This window comes from Manis javanica, chromosome 8 (genome assembly GCF_040802235.1).
Source record: "Manis javanica isolate MJ-LG chromosome 8, MJ_LKY, whole genome shotgun sequence".
Classification (NCBI taxonomy): domain Eukaryota; kingdom Metazoa; phylum Chordata; class Mammalia; order Pholidota; family Manidae; genus Manis; species Manis javanica.
Genome location: NC_133163.1, coordinates 102,153,226 through 102,171,502, shown reverse-complemented (window position 1 = coordinate 102,171,502; position 18,277 = coordinate 102,153,226). Strand labels below are relative to the sequence as shown.

The window sequence follows — 18,277 nt, the reverse complement described above, 5'->3', positions numbered from 1 at the left end:
ACATTAAGATGCCATTTATCTAGAGTAAAATAAACAAATTTTGTAAGATAAAATTTGAAAATTTATTTTTCATTGATGTGGGTGCTATAAATTCTTAGTACATATGTATACACTAAGTTGAACAAGTTAGAACACCAATAATTTTAAAAAATAATAACTGCTATGCTGATGGAAAATGACTGTAATGGGTTATGTGGTGGGGACTTGATAATAGGGGGAATCTAGTAACCACAGTGTTGCTCATGTAATTGTATATTAATGATACCAAAATAAAACACACACACACAAAAATAACTGAATGGACATGTTTAGTTTGTCCTACTTGTTAGAGAAATCTACAGAGCTGGCCAGTCTTTATTTCAGGGAGCCATGTATGATGACCTAAGAATTAGGAGAACAGCTACTCAGGCAGGACAAATCATGTAGTGAATATGGGCAAAATGCAAAGGAGTTTTGTTTTTTTTAAATATGCTCAGTGATATTCCTCATGAGTTTATGGCATGATTTACAGATAATGTTATGGCTCTTTATTTTTACTGCTAATTGCCCCGTCCCCACTCTCAAATGGGATTTCCCATTCTCATCACAGCTCCAGTTTTTGAATGCTCTCTTTTCCAATTTATCCATTGACTCTTTACAAAAGAACTTACTCTCTGGATTAAGGAGAGTAATTGGTGGCTGTAGCCAGGCTCCTTTATGTATTACTGATTTTTTCTTTTATGTAGGTTTGATGAGAAGAGGGCAGTGCAGCAACTGAGGGCCTGCGGGGTCCTGGAGACCATCCGCATCAGCGCAGCAGGTTTCCCCTCACGGTGAGTGCAGTGCCTCTCCCACTCAATGCCAGGGATCCTAATGGGAGAGGGTCCTACGCCTTTAGGTCAGCTGACATGAGTTTCTTTTCATAGGTGGACTTACCAAGAATTTTTCAGCCGCTACCGTGTCCTAATGAAACAAAAAGATGTGCTGAGTGACAGAAAGCAAACGTGCAAGAACGTATTAGAGAAACTGATACTGGTAAGAACAATTCTTCACTTCCCTGTATCTGAACAGATACTGGCCAAAGGCCTTGTGGCTGTAACCTTTGGAAGCCCTGGGAACATCCAAGTATCACTAATCCAGACCGTTCAGGGAAGGGAGGGCAGGGGGCACACTGTCCTGGAGGTCAAGGCTTGTGTGTTGAGGATGATGGCCCATGTAGGAAACAGGGTGGGGAGGCCTGGACCCTGACTCAAGACACATTCTTTTTAGAGTTGATCATTATCAATAAAAATTCACCTAGTATTTATTTATGGAAGATACAAGGTCAGATGCTGTGTGATTAAGAAAAAATAAATCTTAGGTAACATAGTCTATCTTGGAAATTAAAGCATTTTAAAGATAAGTATAATGTACCTGATGCCTGTCAAATGTCAAAAAAATCAGAGGAAAGGGAAGCCACATCTGTTGGAAAGAGGAACAATTTCGTGGAATACATGTGTTTTGAGTCAAGCCCTGGAGAATGGGTATTTTTTTTTACAGTATTAGACTGTTGTATGGGATAGTAAGAAAATGGCTAGGAAATGTGGGTTGGCATTTGGAGAGTCTTAAGTGCCAAGCTAAGGAGTTCTCAAACCTTAAAATGCATCTCAGTTACCTGGAGGTCTTGTTAAAATACAGCATGCTAGGTCCATCCCTATTTCTCATTTAGTAGGTCTGGGATGGGCCAAATAACTTGCATTTCTAACAAGTTCCCAAGAGATGCTGATACTACAGAGAAGTCTGAGGACTACACTTGGAGATTCACTGACCTAGACTTTAAGATTCAAAAATAGTTAAAAAATATTATCACCTGTTTGATGCTAGTTTTACACTTTAAGGTAGTCATAATTACTAGCTGTTAAGTAAATGTAATCTCTCTTCTCTGATAATAAGTTTTTTTTTGAAAGAGCTAAAGCCATTTTCTTAGTAATGTATAAAATAATCTGGTGTTTTCTGAGTGTGGCCAGCTCCTTTCTGACCTGGGTTGAGATGGGAACGTGGAGCAGAAAGTAGGGACAGTCCTATGCCTGGCCTCACCCAGACCACAGCAGGCTTTGCAGGGCAGGTTGATGGAGGAGGCTACAAGATAGTGGAAGGCTGATGTGGCGTGGAGTGGGGGAAGCAGAGATGGGACAGAGAGAGGGAGAGAGGGACAGAGAACCACTTCCTAGCTCTTATACCTCCAGCTAGGCTTTCTATGTAAACTTACTGATTTAAATTCCAATAATTTTAGATGTTTTAGATATATCTGGAGATTTTTGATTTTCTGTTTTCATGTACAAGATAGGAGATATATGCTTACAGTAGAAAATGATTTTGTTTCACTTAGAATTTCAAATCATAGTAGCAATTATTATAAATAAATTATCCTCTTTTTTAAATATATGAGAGTGCTTAATAACTTGGATTCTGTTGAATAAGGTGTATTAGAGTGTAATAGACCCAAAATAGCATCATATCTGGGTTCACCACTCAGCTCTGCTTAAAACAAAAGTCAATGAGCAACACAGTGATTGTATTTTTGTAATAGGAGTTTTGAAATTTGTAAGAGGAGTTGAATCACATTTATTGGGTTTGTTTATTTCCAGATACTGTTGATAAAGCCAAGAGATAATGTTGAGATTCTTAACTCTTAATACACATATGCACAGGTTTTTGTTTCTCGATTTTTATTTTGTGTGCATTACTTCCTGCCTCATTTTCATATGGTGTTTTTGTCCCTTCAGCTTTCCCATGGAACAGACAGCCCGATGTAATCCTTACAGCCTGGGTCAGTCAGAGGGAGTGTCAGCATCTCCATTTCCTTGAGATATTTAAAATACAAACCAGCAAATAATAGCTGCCTATAACCCACAACCAAGTTTTTGGCCTCAGATAATAATTCCAGGTAGAATAATTCTGGAAAATAACTCTTTAACTGCAGTTTTCCTTAAAATCCCTTCTATATGCTCAACTTGCATAGGATCAAAAATCTGGCTCCATTAGTTAATTGTGACGTAGCCCGAGTTTTAGCTAATAGATCGAACCCTTTACTGATTCTGCTTTTAGATATATTTTTCTCTTTTAAAATTTGATTTACAAGATCATCATTTCTACCTCTGAGTATACAATTTCTTCCAAAAATAGGACAAGGACAAGTACCAGTTTGGCAAGACAAAGATCTTTTTCCGTGCTGGTCAAGTTGCCTATCTAGAAAAATTGAGGGCAGACAAGTTGAGGGCTGCCTGCATCCGGATCCAGAAGATAATCCGAGGGTGGCTGCTGCGGAAGAAGTACCTGCGCATGAGGAGGGCAGCCATCACCGTGCAGAGATACGTGCGAGGCTACCAGGCCCGATGGTAGGGCTCCTGGCAACTTGTCCACTGGGTTTCATGGACTCCTAAGATTACAGAGCTTCTCTGATTCATTGTCAAACCTAGGACAGTTTTGAGTGGTTACTTTATCAGAAGGCAGCACCTCACCTTTTTTTACTTTCAAAAAATAACAAATTAAGCCATAAGACAATTAAATAGAATAAAATTTCACTCATTAGGAGTGATTCAGATTCATTCTCAATTACTGTCTATTCATGTCCTCAGTATTTTTTATTTTTTATACTTTTATATGGGCTTGAAGAAATCATCTGTAAATTAAAAGTCATGAATATGAGCTAATTAATAGTGACTCCATAGAGGAATTTTCAGGATCAATTAAGTGAGAAGGACTAGAAGAGAATTACAATTCAGTATGATTACATATTAGGATAATTTTAACTTAGAAATACCACTAGAAATGAGTTAATGATAAAGAGCTTATGCTGAAACAGATAGGTTAAGGAAAAATATCATACATTGGCAATGACTAGATCTAAGAAAGCTGATGATAACTTAAGTGTGGAATTACTGTGTACAGCCAGTCAGCTCTGCAAAGGGGACATAGCCTAGGGAAATGAGCACTGTCCCAGAAAGAATGAACCTTTCTGAGCTTCACTTCCCTTATTGTAAAATCAGGTAATATGGGACATCCCACTTTTCACAGGGAAGGCTCAAATGAGATAATAAATGCAAAAGTATTTGGGGGAACTATAAATTGCTATACAAATATAAGAAATATAAATGTTGATTTAATATGTATCTTCTTAGAATACAGTGGAGGTACTACTTATTATGCTGAAGATATTGTTGCTTTAAGTCTCTATAAAATATATTCCTGTGTTTTTCTGATTACTGACAATATACCACTTCTTTCTTTGGCCAGCTATGCTAAATTCCTGCGCAGAACCAGGGCGGCTACCGTCATTCAGAAGTACTGGCGCATGTATGTCGTCCGCAGGAGGTACAAGATTAGACGAACTGCTACTGTTGTTCTTCAGTCTTATTTGCGAGGCTACTTGGCCAGAAATAGATATCGCAAGGTGAGGCATTATTTTCAACTTTGTTTATTCATTATATTCATGTTAATCAAATTACAGATCTGTACAAAGTGCCTCAGGGGTTCCTGTGGATGTAGGAGCTATATGGAGACAACCAACAACTGTAATATATTTTTAAATATTACAATAAGTGTGTATATTTATTAAAAAGAAAATGGAAAAAGAAAATCCACTTCCCTTCTTTGCCCTCCTCCTTGTTTACATAATTTGAAAAAAAGGAGTCTTAATTTCCTGTGGCTGCTGTAATAAATTACCACCATCTTGGTGGTTTAAAACAGAGATTTATCCTCTCACAGTTCTGGAGGCCCAAAGTCCAAAATCAGTGCCACAGGGTCAAACCAAGGTGTTATCAGAGCTGTGTTCCCTCCAGAAGCTCTAGGAAAGAATCCATCACTCCCTCTTCTACCTTCCAGTGGCCCACAGGCTTCTTGTGTTTATGCCTCATTCACTCCAGTCCCTGCCTTCATCTTCACATCTTCTCGTCTGTGTGTCTAACTTCACTTCTGTTGTCTGTCTCTTACAAGAACACTTGTGATGGATTCAGGGCCCACGGAGATAATCCAGGATAATCTCCCTATCTCCAGTCCCCTAGCTCCATCACATCTGCAAAGAACCTTTTCCTAAATAAGGTAAAATCTACAGACCCAGGGATTAGGATCTGATATCTTTGGGGGCCTTTATTCAGCCAGCTCTAGGGAGCTTTGAATACATAGTGTGATAGTTGGGTAGAAGATTGTTTAAAAAATGAAGCAACTCTACAAGTATTTACCCTGCTGGAAAGGAACTAAATTAAAATGTTAATATGGTTAAAGTTGTATTGACTAGAATATGATGTTCTAGAAGTTTTTGACAAATACTCTTTATATTGAGGAATAAACAACATGAGTACAGATAATGAATCACCAGATTAATCTTAATGACAGTATATGATCTAGTTGGTAAGAAACTTTTATCTCTTTCATTCTGGCATGGTTTGAGTCTGCCTTTAGGCTATATTCCTAATAAGCCTGAAATACAGTCTGGATTTTAGAGCTCTGGGGCATCAGGAGGAACATCAGTAGAGTGATTTGAGGGACACATCTCTAATGCCAGGCAGTTGTGGGCCCAACCTAAGCTCCATTCATTGTTTTTCTTACTTCTTATTTTGAAGTACTTTGAGATAACAAAGAAAAACGGAAAGCGAATGAGCTGGAATAGGCATATTTAATAGCCGTATTTTGAAGTCAGCTACTGGTCTTTCTGCCCATACCTGTGTTATGGTCGGTGCTCTTTCTCTACAAGCCTGAGTTTTCAGGGGAGGGAGAAGCCTTATTAAACTTGAAATTTTAGATGCATCAAACTGGCTACCCTCCTATTTTCCTCACTGCTCTCCTCAGGGACATCCAATCTGGGCTTTGAGTCCATTGGTTTAGCAGCGACAGTCTCTAGCCAGTTCACGTGACTGAACACAGTGGGGTGGTGAGTTAGAGGCTAGCTCACATATAGGTCAGTAGGACTCTGTTAGTGCTGCTTCTAGCTGTTTCCAGGCTGAGCTGCCCCTTCATGGGCTTGAGGAGTCTTAAGGGAGAGCAGGTGTTATTTAATTTCTCTGACTCATTGATTAAATAGATTGAGAATGGAAGTGCTAATTACATAGTGTTCCCATTTGACTGATATTACAGAAATGGACCAATGTGTGAAGTTACATGGAGAAAAGGAAATGAAATAGGAAAATTGGCCTTAATGGTTTTGCCACTGTGTGCCACTTGAGTTTTAAAGCCTGAAAGCCTTCTATTTGTCATCGTGGAGTCTTGTACAGTTGGTCACTAGTCATCAGATAAGACAAGGAGCTCCCTCGGGATCCTGACGTTCGCTGAGAGCTCAGGGTGCCCACCTAGCTGCGGCATGATGCGCAGTGACTGCACCGAGACACTGAAGGTGCCTTAATGTTAGGAAAGTGGCCACAGGGGCAGCTTTGAGTGGGCTGAAGATACTATTACGGTCTTCTGTGTTTATTTTGTATTTGATGATTTAAAACTTAACCACATACTTCATACTTCTTAACTGTATCTTCTAGAATGGCACTTTTTCATAGTTTTTCTCAAATGCATAAGCTAAAATAGAACTATTCACTTAATGATCTTATTAAACTATTTGAATAGATGGTTTCAGAGATTTTTACATTTAAAAAGTTTCATGAGAGATAACATTGTGTCCATTTGTAATAATCACTGGCAAGTACTTAAGCACATACATTTAAGCATCATTTATATCATACAAGAGTTATTTAATGAAATCACAGACTCAGAAGGACCTCAGCATTTTGCTAGTTCAGTGTTTCTTAAAATTCAAGAATTTCTCCATCATTCCTGGAAATTGCTTACATAATTTCTGCTTGATGTCATTAGTGACAAATTTATCTCATAAGGGACCATTTGCTATAAGTTTAGGGGAATATCATGGGTTTAAAAAAAATTTTTTTTTTAAGAGAATACAACATAAAATCAAATTAAGAGTTCATTTTATCTTACTTTTAGCTTTCCTTTTAAGATACAATCCCTACTACCTTTAAATCCTATAAATAGATTCCTGCTACATTTGAAACAGCAATGGGAAATCCTCACTAGAATGGTGTTTCTCAAAATATGGCAAACAAGTGTCATTTTTTGCTTCTGGGAGAAAATAGTAAATCAGTAATAACTTTAAAGTACCCCCAAGTGTTGGCCTCTACAGCTGGCTTACTGGTTATACCCCATGTCCTCAAGCATTGACCTAATGTGCAGTGAATTGGTATCATCAGTAAGGGTAGTGGGTAAGTCTTCATCTCATAACATGTAGTTTATGGGGTGTCAAATTCAATTCATTTTCTAGAGATCACCTGTTGCTAACAGAATTTACATACCAATAAGAAACCTAATGCATTTTTTTTCTTTTTAGAATTATTTTTCTTTATTAATAATCTGATGCCTTTTATCTAGACAGCTTCTACATGTATATTTCATCTATCATCATGCTTACACATATACATATAACATGTATATGTAACATTTTTCTATGTTTCTCAAATTGCCTTTTAAGGTCTACTTTCCAAATTACCTTTTAAAATAATTTTGTACCTCAATTTATTTGTGATATGTACAGTCCACATAATACATTGTTGCTTCAATGTTTATATCTTTCCCTTTAGGTAATGTATGGATTCTCAGCCTGACATACAGCTGATAGAGGTGAATCTTGAGTATAGTCCAGGGTCTGACACTATTTGCATTTCCCCTTTTCTATAGATACTCCGTGAGCACAAAGCAGTTATCATTCAGAAATGGGTCCGGGGCTGGCTGGCTCGCATTCACTACAAGAGGAGCATGCACGCTGTCATCTATCTTCAGTGCTGCTTCCGGCGGATGATGGCTAAGCGCGAACTGAAGAAGCTCAAGATTGAGGCCCGCTCTGTGGAGCGCTACAAAAAGCTCCACATCGGCATGGAGAACAAGATCATGCAGCTGCAGCGCAAAGTTGATGAGCAGGTGTGTTTTGAGCAGAAGCCTGAAAGTGGAGCATGCCTAAAGAAATCTCCTGGGGGATTATTTTCAGCATCGTTCCCCTTTGACTTCACCTTTCAATCTTGGCAAAAAATAAAATAATACCAGTAATGAGTGTAGAAATAGTGATGGGTTCATAGGTAAGATTGCAAAGACGAAGGCAGGGAATAATTTCTGAGAACGCAGCCAGATTTACTAGCACTTCCAACTTCTGTGACTGACAGTCATATTGTACTTAAAGTTTTCCATCGTCATTCATTTGCAATGTAGTATAATGTTCTTTTGCAGATAAGTTGTTTGGCATTGAAATGGCTAAAGAAGCAGGAAGACGTCCATGCTTCTGAGGAATTTGTAGTCTCTTTGCAGAGATAAAAGTTTGATTTTTTTAGAGCTAGTTACTAAGTAGTATCGTAGCATGTACAAATGATATAAAAGGTAATTATTAATATCTTTTATCGTATTTTAGTAAATACTAAAGAGGGCAAAGAGAAACAGAACAGAATGAATAGAATTCATCAGAAAGATTTTCTGAGTAGGAGGTGGAATTTTGAGGTAGTAAACAGAGAGATTTGTAAGAAAGTTGTGATTTTGAGGCTATTTTATCATTCTTACACATCACCTGGCTAGCACATGACTTTTAGTAGCACATTGATTTGTTTTCAAAAGCAAGTATAAGCTTTCCTATTTCTGATTAAGAAACAGGAAATCAAGATTTTACTATGTTGTCTTGTAATTATGAGAAAACTACATCTATGTTGTTCAGTATGTAAAACAAATAATTGTGCCTGTTCTGACTTTGTTTCACTAAGAGGGCATTGATTGTGTTATTGTAAACGTTGTAGGTAGTATTTTGGTTAGATACTCTATCAACATTATGGCGATATAGCATGAATTTGATGAATAAACATGGTTGTCTCACTAAACAGAGTTAATGCTATATGTATTTATTGTTTCTTACGTGTATGTTTAAAGAACAAAGACTACAAATGCCTCATGGAGAAACTGACCACTCTGGAAGGAATATACAACTCTGAGACTGAGAAACTACGAAGTGACTTAGAGCGTCTTCAGCTAAGTGAGGAGGAGGCTAAGATTGCCACTGGGCGGGTTCTCAGTCTGCAGCAAGAAATTACCAAGCTCCGGAAAGACCTGGAACAAACTCGGTCAGAGAAAAAATCCATTGAGGAACATGCAGATAGGTACAAACAAGAAACGGAGCAGGTAGGAACTAATGTCCCTGTCCCCATCTCCTTTCACAAAGGATGTGCTGTCGTCATGACCTGGCCCACGTGGCTCAGTGTTGGTTTCAGAGGTGAAATACAAATTGTAGTTTGTTTACCGTTCATTATTAGTGTTTCCCGAACATCTCTCCCATGTATGACTAGCTTTAGGTCTTTTAGTAGAACCTTTTGACTCTAATAAGAACAGAGGCAAAACAGCATGGTAAGAAGGGAATTTTTCATGTCCAAGTACCTGCTATATAGTCTTTTCTTTCAGTGTATAGATCTGGCGGGAGTACAAACACCTTTTTCTTAAGTAGGGTTAGCGGGTTAAGAAATAAATCAAACAAGGAACTGTCAGTAGGGATGTTTATGGAAACCTGTGTCAAGGCTGTGTTAAGAAGTGTAGGACGGAGAATTCCACATGTCTGCACACTAGTTACAGCCAAGAGCTGCTATGCAGATAGAACAACAACAATAGAAATGTTCACAGATGTACCAGTGCTTCCACATTACAGATTTGTATTAACTTATATCAGAACTTTATTAAGTACAGAAAACATTAAGGTTCTCAAACACTAATAAGATGTATTGTTTAGACAAAAGTACCTCAATATAAGGCTTACTGGAAAGAAATAATAGATTTTCAGAGATTCCACTAGTATTACCATCTTTAAATGAAAACAGAGTTGACTGTTGGCTATACTACGTGCAAGAATCCAAATATGCTGTTTCTGTCCTGACTTCTAAATGTTAATTCAGCATATGTAGTAGGAACCTCAGAGGGAGCTGAGATGCAATTCAGGTAGGATACTGTAGCTAAAAATTGCAGTCCTCCCATGGTCTTCAGGGTCCTAATAAAGTAATTTCTCCTGTATCTCTAGCAGATCTGAGCTCTGTACATGGAAACAGCAGTGCCATTAATATATAATAATTCAAATACACATTTAAAGGGATACTATTGAGGTTTAAGATCTCTTTTTTTCCATTTGCCATATGGAAGATTTCTAAATTCCTCTGAATCTATAGTGTATTAAAGTTTGATAGGAATATTCTCTTTTCTTTTTCAAAGTCAAGTTCATACCCTTCTAGTCTAATAGACTAGACACATAAGGAGATTCAGATTTCTCTCTTTTTATTTTATTATGCCCTGCTTTCCACAGGGATAGCTATAGGCACTGCCACTCATTCTTTCAGATGGGGTGTAGTGATGTGGAAGAATGAAGAAATTTCACTGTGACAGTGGCCAGGATGGTCAGGATAGCTGCATTCCCAGTCAGCCTGATCGGGGAGCCTAGAAGGTACACTGGGACTGTGCTCTCAACCAGCAGTGTGTATCAGATCTGCTGGACAGTTTTAAGACAGTTCATGCCCAGGCTCTGGGAGTATCAGCGAGGCACCTGTGTTTTGAAAAAGTACCACAGGTGATTGGCTACACACCCCTAGCAAAGAGCCGCTTCTCTAATGGCAAAAAGCCCCACAGGCCTTTCTACTGAGAGCTATTGTTTTTAAGGTCACATCAGTATGGAGGGAAAGACAGAGCCTCCAAAAGGACACCTTCTGGGCTGACCAGCGCTGTGGCAGTGTTGTTACCTGATTTCCCTGGTCTTCAGGGGCCTTTAGTCATGGAGCCTCTTTCTCTCTCTGAAATTCCTGATACTTTCTCTGTATTATTAAAGCTGTCACCTTAAGAGTTCCTTGAACTTATGCTGAGAAAAGAAATTCAGATTTCACTCATCACAAGTACACATTCCAAAGATGAATTGAGTAAATTATGAACTTTGCAAAGCTGTCTTTGTTCTTGATTTTTGTTCCTGGGAATCCTTATTCAACCAGGGACTAGAAAGTTAAAGGTCAGGGCTTTTTTTTGTTAACTGTGGTAAAATATACATATACATAACATAAAAGTTGCTATTTTAACCATTTTTAGGTGTTTGGTTGACATTAAGTACATTCACAGTGTTGTAAGGTCAGTGCTTAAAGGTGGAATAAAAGGGCTAGTTCGCAACCTTGCAAAACTCTTTAATGGGAGATGAAAGAGAAATTCTCTTTCTCAAGACAGATAGCAGGGAGCTTCTGAAAGTCTTCAGTGAATTTGCAGTTAAAATGCCTTTCATATCGTAACCTTCTTAATTTCTCTTGTTGAACCATGGATACACATAAGCTTTGTGTTAGGCTGTTCAGGTGAAAAGGCATTATCATTCCTTCAAGAGCAAATGCTTTCTAGGTGCCAAGCAATTGCTAAAGGTACAAAGTAAAACAGCAGCAATCATCTTTGTCCTCTAGGAATTTCTAGTCTGTTAGGGAAGTAAAAGGAAATCATTTATAAGGGCTAGAAAGAGGCATACAGAGTCCTGTAGTAGCCTAGAGGAGAGACATCTAATTGGAGGGTGTTTCTGGGAAGACTCTCTGGAGCGGGTGATGCTTGAGCCAGGTTAGGAAGATGATTAGACATAACCAGGCAAAGAAATGAGGCACAGAGGTGTGGACATCAGGAGTGACTGCTGTGTGGTTTTTAGTGTATGTGGATACAGTATTGGGCTTCCTCTGTCTACTGCAGCCATCTCAGCTTATTGTTTCATTTTATAGCTGGTATCAAATCTGAAGGAAGAAAATTCTTCACTGAAGCAGGAGAAGGAGACCCTCAATCGCCTTATCGTGGAGCAGGCTAAGAAGATGACAGGTAAAGTTCATGTGGGCCCAACCTACTGCATTCCAAGCAATCTCAGACCAAAGTTTCATAAGTTACAACTTTGCTTATAGCTTAAGTATTTTAGGTAGTTGAGACTGTCATCAGTAAACTTACAAAGCTCCAAAAGGCAAGCACTCTAAGTATTTTGGTTGCATTAATTGGTGAACTTGTAAATCTGGTCTCTGTGTACAAATGTGAACTGGTGTATAGTTAATATCATAGTAATTATTTTAAAAAGTATTTGTTCTATGAGTATGATTTATCAGTTATGGCTTATAGGATTCCTGTTTGGTTTAGGGAGAATTCTTGAGCTAATTGTGTGTGTGTGTGTGTGTGTGTGTGTGTGTGTGATTTTTATTTATTTTTTTTAAACCTATGGATATTTTACCAAGGTCAGCCAGTCTTTGCCACCAAACTAAAACAGAAAACAAAAAAAGTACCCTAATTTTTTAAATGAGAACTAGATGTGACATTTATTCTATTTTCTATTTGTGAAATAGATTAGAATGATAATAATTTATAAGGAATCCACATATACATAAACATGGGATAGGAAGATATAAATCAAAACTGTAGGAATTGATCGTAGCAGTGGAAAGGGAGAGTCTACCGGAGTGAAGGTATACTATATGGAAAGAATTAACAGAATGTCTTCCCTTGATGTGATATTCTAAAAAGGAGTAAAAATTTTCTAAAGTTTTGAGATGAGGTATCAAAACAATAATCATATGTTATTAGAAATGAGAAAATTGAGGGAAAAAAGTATATGCTTCTGAGGCAAATTAATGAGATCAGTTGTTAGTGTTAAATTTTGGGTGTCCGCTAGGTCTTCCACATAGAGATGTTCTGAAAGCAAATTGGGATTAAAGATGAGAGGGAGAAAGTACCCACTAAAACTGTGATGATAAGAGAGCCCTCTGTGCTCTTCCTTACACTGCCCCCACCAATTAAAGGGAATTGAGAAGAAAATCTGGAATTAAACCTCATAGGATGTCTGTAAATAAGGACTGAAGTAAGGAAGAGAAGCCAGTAAAGAAAAATGAAAGGGGAAGGAGACAGCAGCAGTCAGTGACATAAAGGCTGCGAGATGCAGAATGTAATGGGAGGACCAGAAAAATGAGAATGCTCCTAGGAAAACAAAATGTTATTTGAAACTGAACAATAAAAACAAAGAAATAGCAATGGATTTGCCTAGTGACAGTTTTGCCCTGGTACCCTTGGGCAGCTTCTGCAAAGTAACGAGAGTGAATAAAAGGTAATTCATAGAATGTCGTAGAGAGAAGAACTTCCATTCATTCATTCACAAACTGTTGAAGCCTGAAGCTAGGGAAACGCTGTGGCGGGCACCAGGAAAGCGGCTGTGACAGGACACTTGCAGCCCTTGCCCTCTCTCGTAGCTGACAAGAGGTGGTGAAGCTGCCGCAGCAGGCAGGGCAGATGACGATCTCACCACAGAAATGTGATGGTGACGTGGGCCACAGTAGTAGAGGCTGAATGTTTATGAATGTGACTGGTTGGCTCGTTGAGTCAAAACACACAGCTGAGATTTGAGGCTTTTTTACCTTGTTTAATCTGCAGCCAGGGCCTAATCTCCTGATGATATCAGCAAATCCAGGCACTGGCAACAGAGAGGCAGAGTGGGGAGGGTGAACAGAAAGATGCGGGCTCCCCCAAGCAGCACCTAGTGGTAGTAACAACACTGATGACCAGGAGTGGGGACCCCGCCCGGTTAGAAACAGGGGTCTAATAGGACAATGGGGGAGCTCAGAATGCTGGAAAATGGTGAGATAGAACCTGGGGACTGAGGAGAGCGGAGGGACTACAGGGTAGGGCAGCTAGGTTCACTGAGAAGTTGCCATTCCTCCAGATACTTGAGGAATGTCTCTGACTTTTGACAGAGTACACTAATTTGGACAAAAGAAATTAGGAATAGTCCATTAGTCCAGAATCCTATTGGAATAAGAAATATAATACTTTAGTTACTAGACAATGACTGGTAGAAGTTTTTCAAGGATTTTCTTAACCTGTGAATGAACTAATGTCACTAAGTCTGTAGTACATGGAAGAACTCAGTAGATGATTGTCGTTATTAATAAATTATTTCATTTTTTGGTCATGATATTTTACTCCTACCCTATATTCACTAAAATATTCTTCATAGATCGTAATGGTGAAACTGGAAGTCATTGTACAAAGTTGTACTCTTGTATTCTGTAGAGCCACCTTGGCACGCTGTTCCCTCTTCTTCCCTTCAGAGACTATGGAAAAGAAGTTAGTAGAAGAAACAAAACAACTGGAACTCGATCTTAATGATGAGAGGCTGAGGTACCAGAACCTTCTGAATGAGTTCAGTCGCTTAGAAGAACGATATGATGATCTCAAGGAAGAGATGACTCTGATGGTGGTGAGTCAAGCACTTTTGCTCTTTTTTTTTTAAGGAAAAATATTAAACATATACAAAAGTAGAATAGTAGGTTGAACAACCTGTATTCCCTGTACTTGTAACTCAATTCCAAAATGGTCAACACATTTTTAACCCCTTTCTACCCTACCGTCCTCCCCATTCAGAAACTTTCGGTTTTGATCATGCAATATGACCTATAAACCATCAGGTCAAATATGAATATTCATTTGATTTTTGTACTTGATTTATATGTTGATCCCACATTTCTCCTATTATTATTATTATTTTTATTTTTAATAAAATGCTGAAGTGGTAGGTAGATGCAAGATAAAGGTAGAAAACATAGTTTAGTGCTGTAAGAAGGCAAATGTAGATGATCAGATGATCAGGTGTGTGCCTATGGACTAAGTATTAATCCAGGCTAGACAAGGGCAGCAAAACATCCACGGATGCAGAAGATTTCTCTCAAAACAGGGGGGGTGAGGTTCTGAGCCTCACCTCTGTTGATCCCCAAATTCTCACCTGATGGCCCCCCTGCGACTGTGCCTGTCTTAGGTTGTTCCTCCCTTGAGGAATCTTACCCGTCTCTGGCTAACCAGTCATCTTCCGGGGCCATACAGGGAAATGTAAAGTTGGTAAGTGAGAGAGAAGCCATATTGTTTGGTGGATTGGATTATTTTAAAGCAAATCCCAGCAATCATCTGATTTCATTAATAAATACTTTGTGAAGTCAAGTACTTAAGGATTGGACTGTAAAATAGTATAAAGTAATATAGCTGTACCTTGTTTTATGTATTGAATGACTCTATGTAAAATTTGCATATGAAGCAAATATTTATATAATTGAGTATTTTCTCCACTAGTTTTTGTTATAATTTCAGACATATCCTTACAAGAAAAAAGCTTAGCCTCTATTTGTAATAATTCTCTACTTCAAGCACTCTTCTGCATCTACCAGTGTGCCTTTTGCACCCTTAGTAGTCCTGCACACCTCCCTGGCCTACTTTACCTGATATCATGAAATGAGTTTCCCAGCTTTCTTGTTCCCTACAAATCAGCCTCAAAGGTAACCTAATGGTACAAATGGCCAGAAATGCTCTGAAATATCTATTAAAAAAACAAGATAATGTAATATCTGCAGGGTAGAGTATTTGCTTCAGATTTTACTTCTATCTAGATCCTCTGACAAAGTTCTTTAAATGTGACATTTAAAAAGTCAAGAGAGATTATATAACAAAAAGGATTACATAGAAGGAATGAAATAAATCTATCACCTTGCAGATGAGAAAAACTAGGCTCAAAGAGGTTGAGAGCTAACTTAAATCCCACAGTTGGATCATTATTTCAGACCACATTCCTAGGCCCTTATATGTGACTAAGAGAAGTTAGAAGTAGGATTGGGTCACTGTATCCTTATAATTGACAGATCAGAAGGGACTTTGTCATCTCCCTACAGCACACAGACCTGTTGAAACCCTCCCTCCTTCACATTTTCTCATTGTTAACTTTATCTAGAGTCCTTTTCCTGTCTTTCAACGTCATGTTCCTCAGAGCTCCATTCTTGGGTGTATTTCTATTCTACTTACTAGACAACCACACCAAACACTTACGGTTAATCGTGCTTCAATTACAGTGAGAACGAAGCTTTGTGTCCCACTGGGTGTTTCTAAGACCACTAGTTTCTTGGGATATTAAGCAGTAGCATATGGAAAAGAAGTGATTCAGGTCAAATAAATGTGGGAATCAACCAGTTTAAATAGAGATATGCAGATTATTTTTCCTTACAATATTTCTTGAATTCTTTAATAGTGTGAACCTCAGAAAATAAGAGAAGCATATGCCATGTATATAATATTCTCTGAGCACATTCTGGAGACATCTGTGAGGGGAATGGGTCTCCTTAGTTAGAGAGCTAGTCACCTCTAGAAAAGACCCTCCAGTAGTGGCCATCCTCCAGCAGCTTAAAAGGACTGTTCCTTCCTGCTGAGCAAGTCTGCCTGCTATTCATTCTCTTCTCAGCAGTGCTGTGGAAAAAGAAAATAAAACCAAGTTTCAGTTCCAGCTGCTTGATATCTGATTCCCCAGCCTATAACCCTCTCCACTATATACCTGTGACTTATTGTTGGGTAACAAAATGATCAGAGGAAGGGAAAAAGAAAACAGCAGAGGAAGATTAGAGGTTGCTTGCTTCCTACCCACATCTTCATTAGGTCTCATTTCTAGCTTCAGATACAGGTCAGTCTTTGCAGAAAATGTTTGCAGAGAATAAAAAATTTTTCTTTATAATTTAGGACTAATTAAAATAATAGCAATATCTTATTTTAATGTTTAGATAGAACATTGCAATTAACAGATTTGTACTTGGCTAATATTTCATTGACACTGTTTTGCAAATGGAATTCTTACTCCCACAATGCTAATGAAGCCTTTTTTAGTAGATAGACTCCTCAAATGGATGGCAGAAAACCTTCAGAGGGGAATTGAATTGACAGACTGCCCTAGGGCTTCCCATAATCTGTGTGGTGCACAGGCCAAAGATAGTGCCACTGACTACTAAGGTCTAGATTTGTTGGCCCTGGTACCAAGAAGTACTGTAGGATTTTTTTCCAAGAACATTCATTTGTAGGGCAAAGGCAATGAAGTAAAGACTGATCGAGGGCCAAGCAGTTTCAAGGCCATAATGAAAGGATAATGAGGCAAGGGAATCCAGGCTTATAAAGTGTTGGAAGATAAATTAATTCTGGGTAAAGAGGGTAAGTCAGCAAGTTAACAACAGAGTCATTAATCTTGACAAAGAGTAAAATAGATCCAAGAGAAGAGGGAATTATAGGAGAAATGACAGATAAGAAGAAGAGGAGGTACAAGATGCAGATCCTGAAGGAGAACATAGTTATCGAGTCAACTGTTTGTCCTTGTAACTGGACAGCATATGAGCTAAAAACTTGGAGAACTGAAAGGCCACCAACAGGGGAGCAGGTGAATTACTGCAGGGTCCTGACAGTTATAGTAACATCTAGTTAACGTTGATTGAATACTTGTTATATGCCAGGCACTATTCTAAACTCTACTTGAACTATCCCCCTTTTCCCAGTGATGAAACTGAGGTCTGGAAAAGTAGGGTAAGGGACAAATGGAAGCGCTGAGATTGCTACCCAGCTCTCCCTGCTTCAGACCAAAGCACTTAACCACTGCCCTGTTTCCAGAAGTTGCATTAAAAGCAAATATACTGTACTGCTTCTGTTCATATCTTAAGGTATTCATTGTTTAATAGTACAAACGTGGAAAAATAAGGGTCTCATTCATCTTTAATAAGCTTATTAAAAATCTTTGTTATAGTGTTCATAAGGACCTGTTTTTCTTAATGACCCAACCAATTTAGTAGATAAGCACCATTATATACAACTGTTGGCTTGGACTAGGAACCTCAAGAGTGCCTATGTATATAAACAGAGTAAATCTGAGTGCCTTTGACTTGACATGTGGCGATTCTTCCCTTTAGTGTACGCCCGGCTGCTAGGTCCTTTCCCAGGCTCTGGTGTTCTTGGGTCCCCCCTCTGCACTGGGGTACAGGTTGAACTGGCCTGGGAGACTTTGAGCTTCCTTCGGATGCTGGTTTCCTTTGGTTGCACAGATGGCTCTCCCTGCTCTAAACCTGGTTGTTGGAAGGAAAGAGGCAAAGAAGCTCTTTGTGGCTTCCCACTCTTCTCCTGCAGCTGGGGGAAGGATTAAAGGAAGTTGGACACATCAGAAAGCTCTGAGGGGCATCTCTGAGGCTCTCAAGATCTGTAACCCTGTGAGATCCAGGCCACTGCACCTCTCCTGGGGGCACCCTAGGAGTGAGGGCACAAACCTGGCCTTTTCATTCCTTCTTCCCCAGATCATTCTCCAACTCTTTCTCCTATAGAAAGGACAGCAATTGCTTTAACTTTTCATTGCCCCCAAGCTTTCTGAACACGAATTTCATAGGTACACATGTCATAAAAGTTTTACCTAGACTACCTGAATTAATAACCC

General features: G+C 38.8%; 1 protein-coding gene across 4 annotated transcripts in view; it reads left to right on the top strand.

Moving 5' to 3' along the window:
- The window catches only part of MYO5A (myosin VA), a 182,592-nt gene that overhangs the window by 118,518 nt on the left and 45,797 nt on the right, over positions 1 to 18,277 (top strand). For all 4 annotated transcript variants that reach the window (XM_037021015.2, XM_037021011.2, XM_073211863.1 and 1 more), the window contains exons 17-24: positions 726 to 812; positions 906 to 1,014; positions 3,145 to 3,356; positions 4,255 to 4,411; positions 7,693 to 7,932; positions 8,920 to 9,168; positions 11,757 to 11,850; positions 14,115 to 14,263. In XM_037021015.2, the coding sequence (XP_036876910.1) occupies positions 726 to 812; positions 906 to 1,014; positions 3,145 to 3,356; positions 4,255 to 4,411; positions 7,693 to 7,932; positions 8,920 to 9,168; positions 11,757 to 11,850; positions 14,115 to 14,263 (1,297 nt within the window). The remainder of the gene's footprint in view (positions 1 to 725; positions 813 to 905; positions 1,015 to 3,144; positions 3,357 to 4,254; positions 4,412 to 7,692; positions 7,933 to 8,919; positions 9,169 to 11,756; positions 11,851 to 14,114; positions 14,264 to 18,277) is intronic.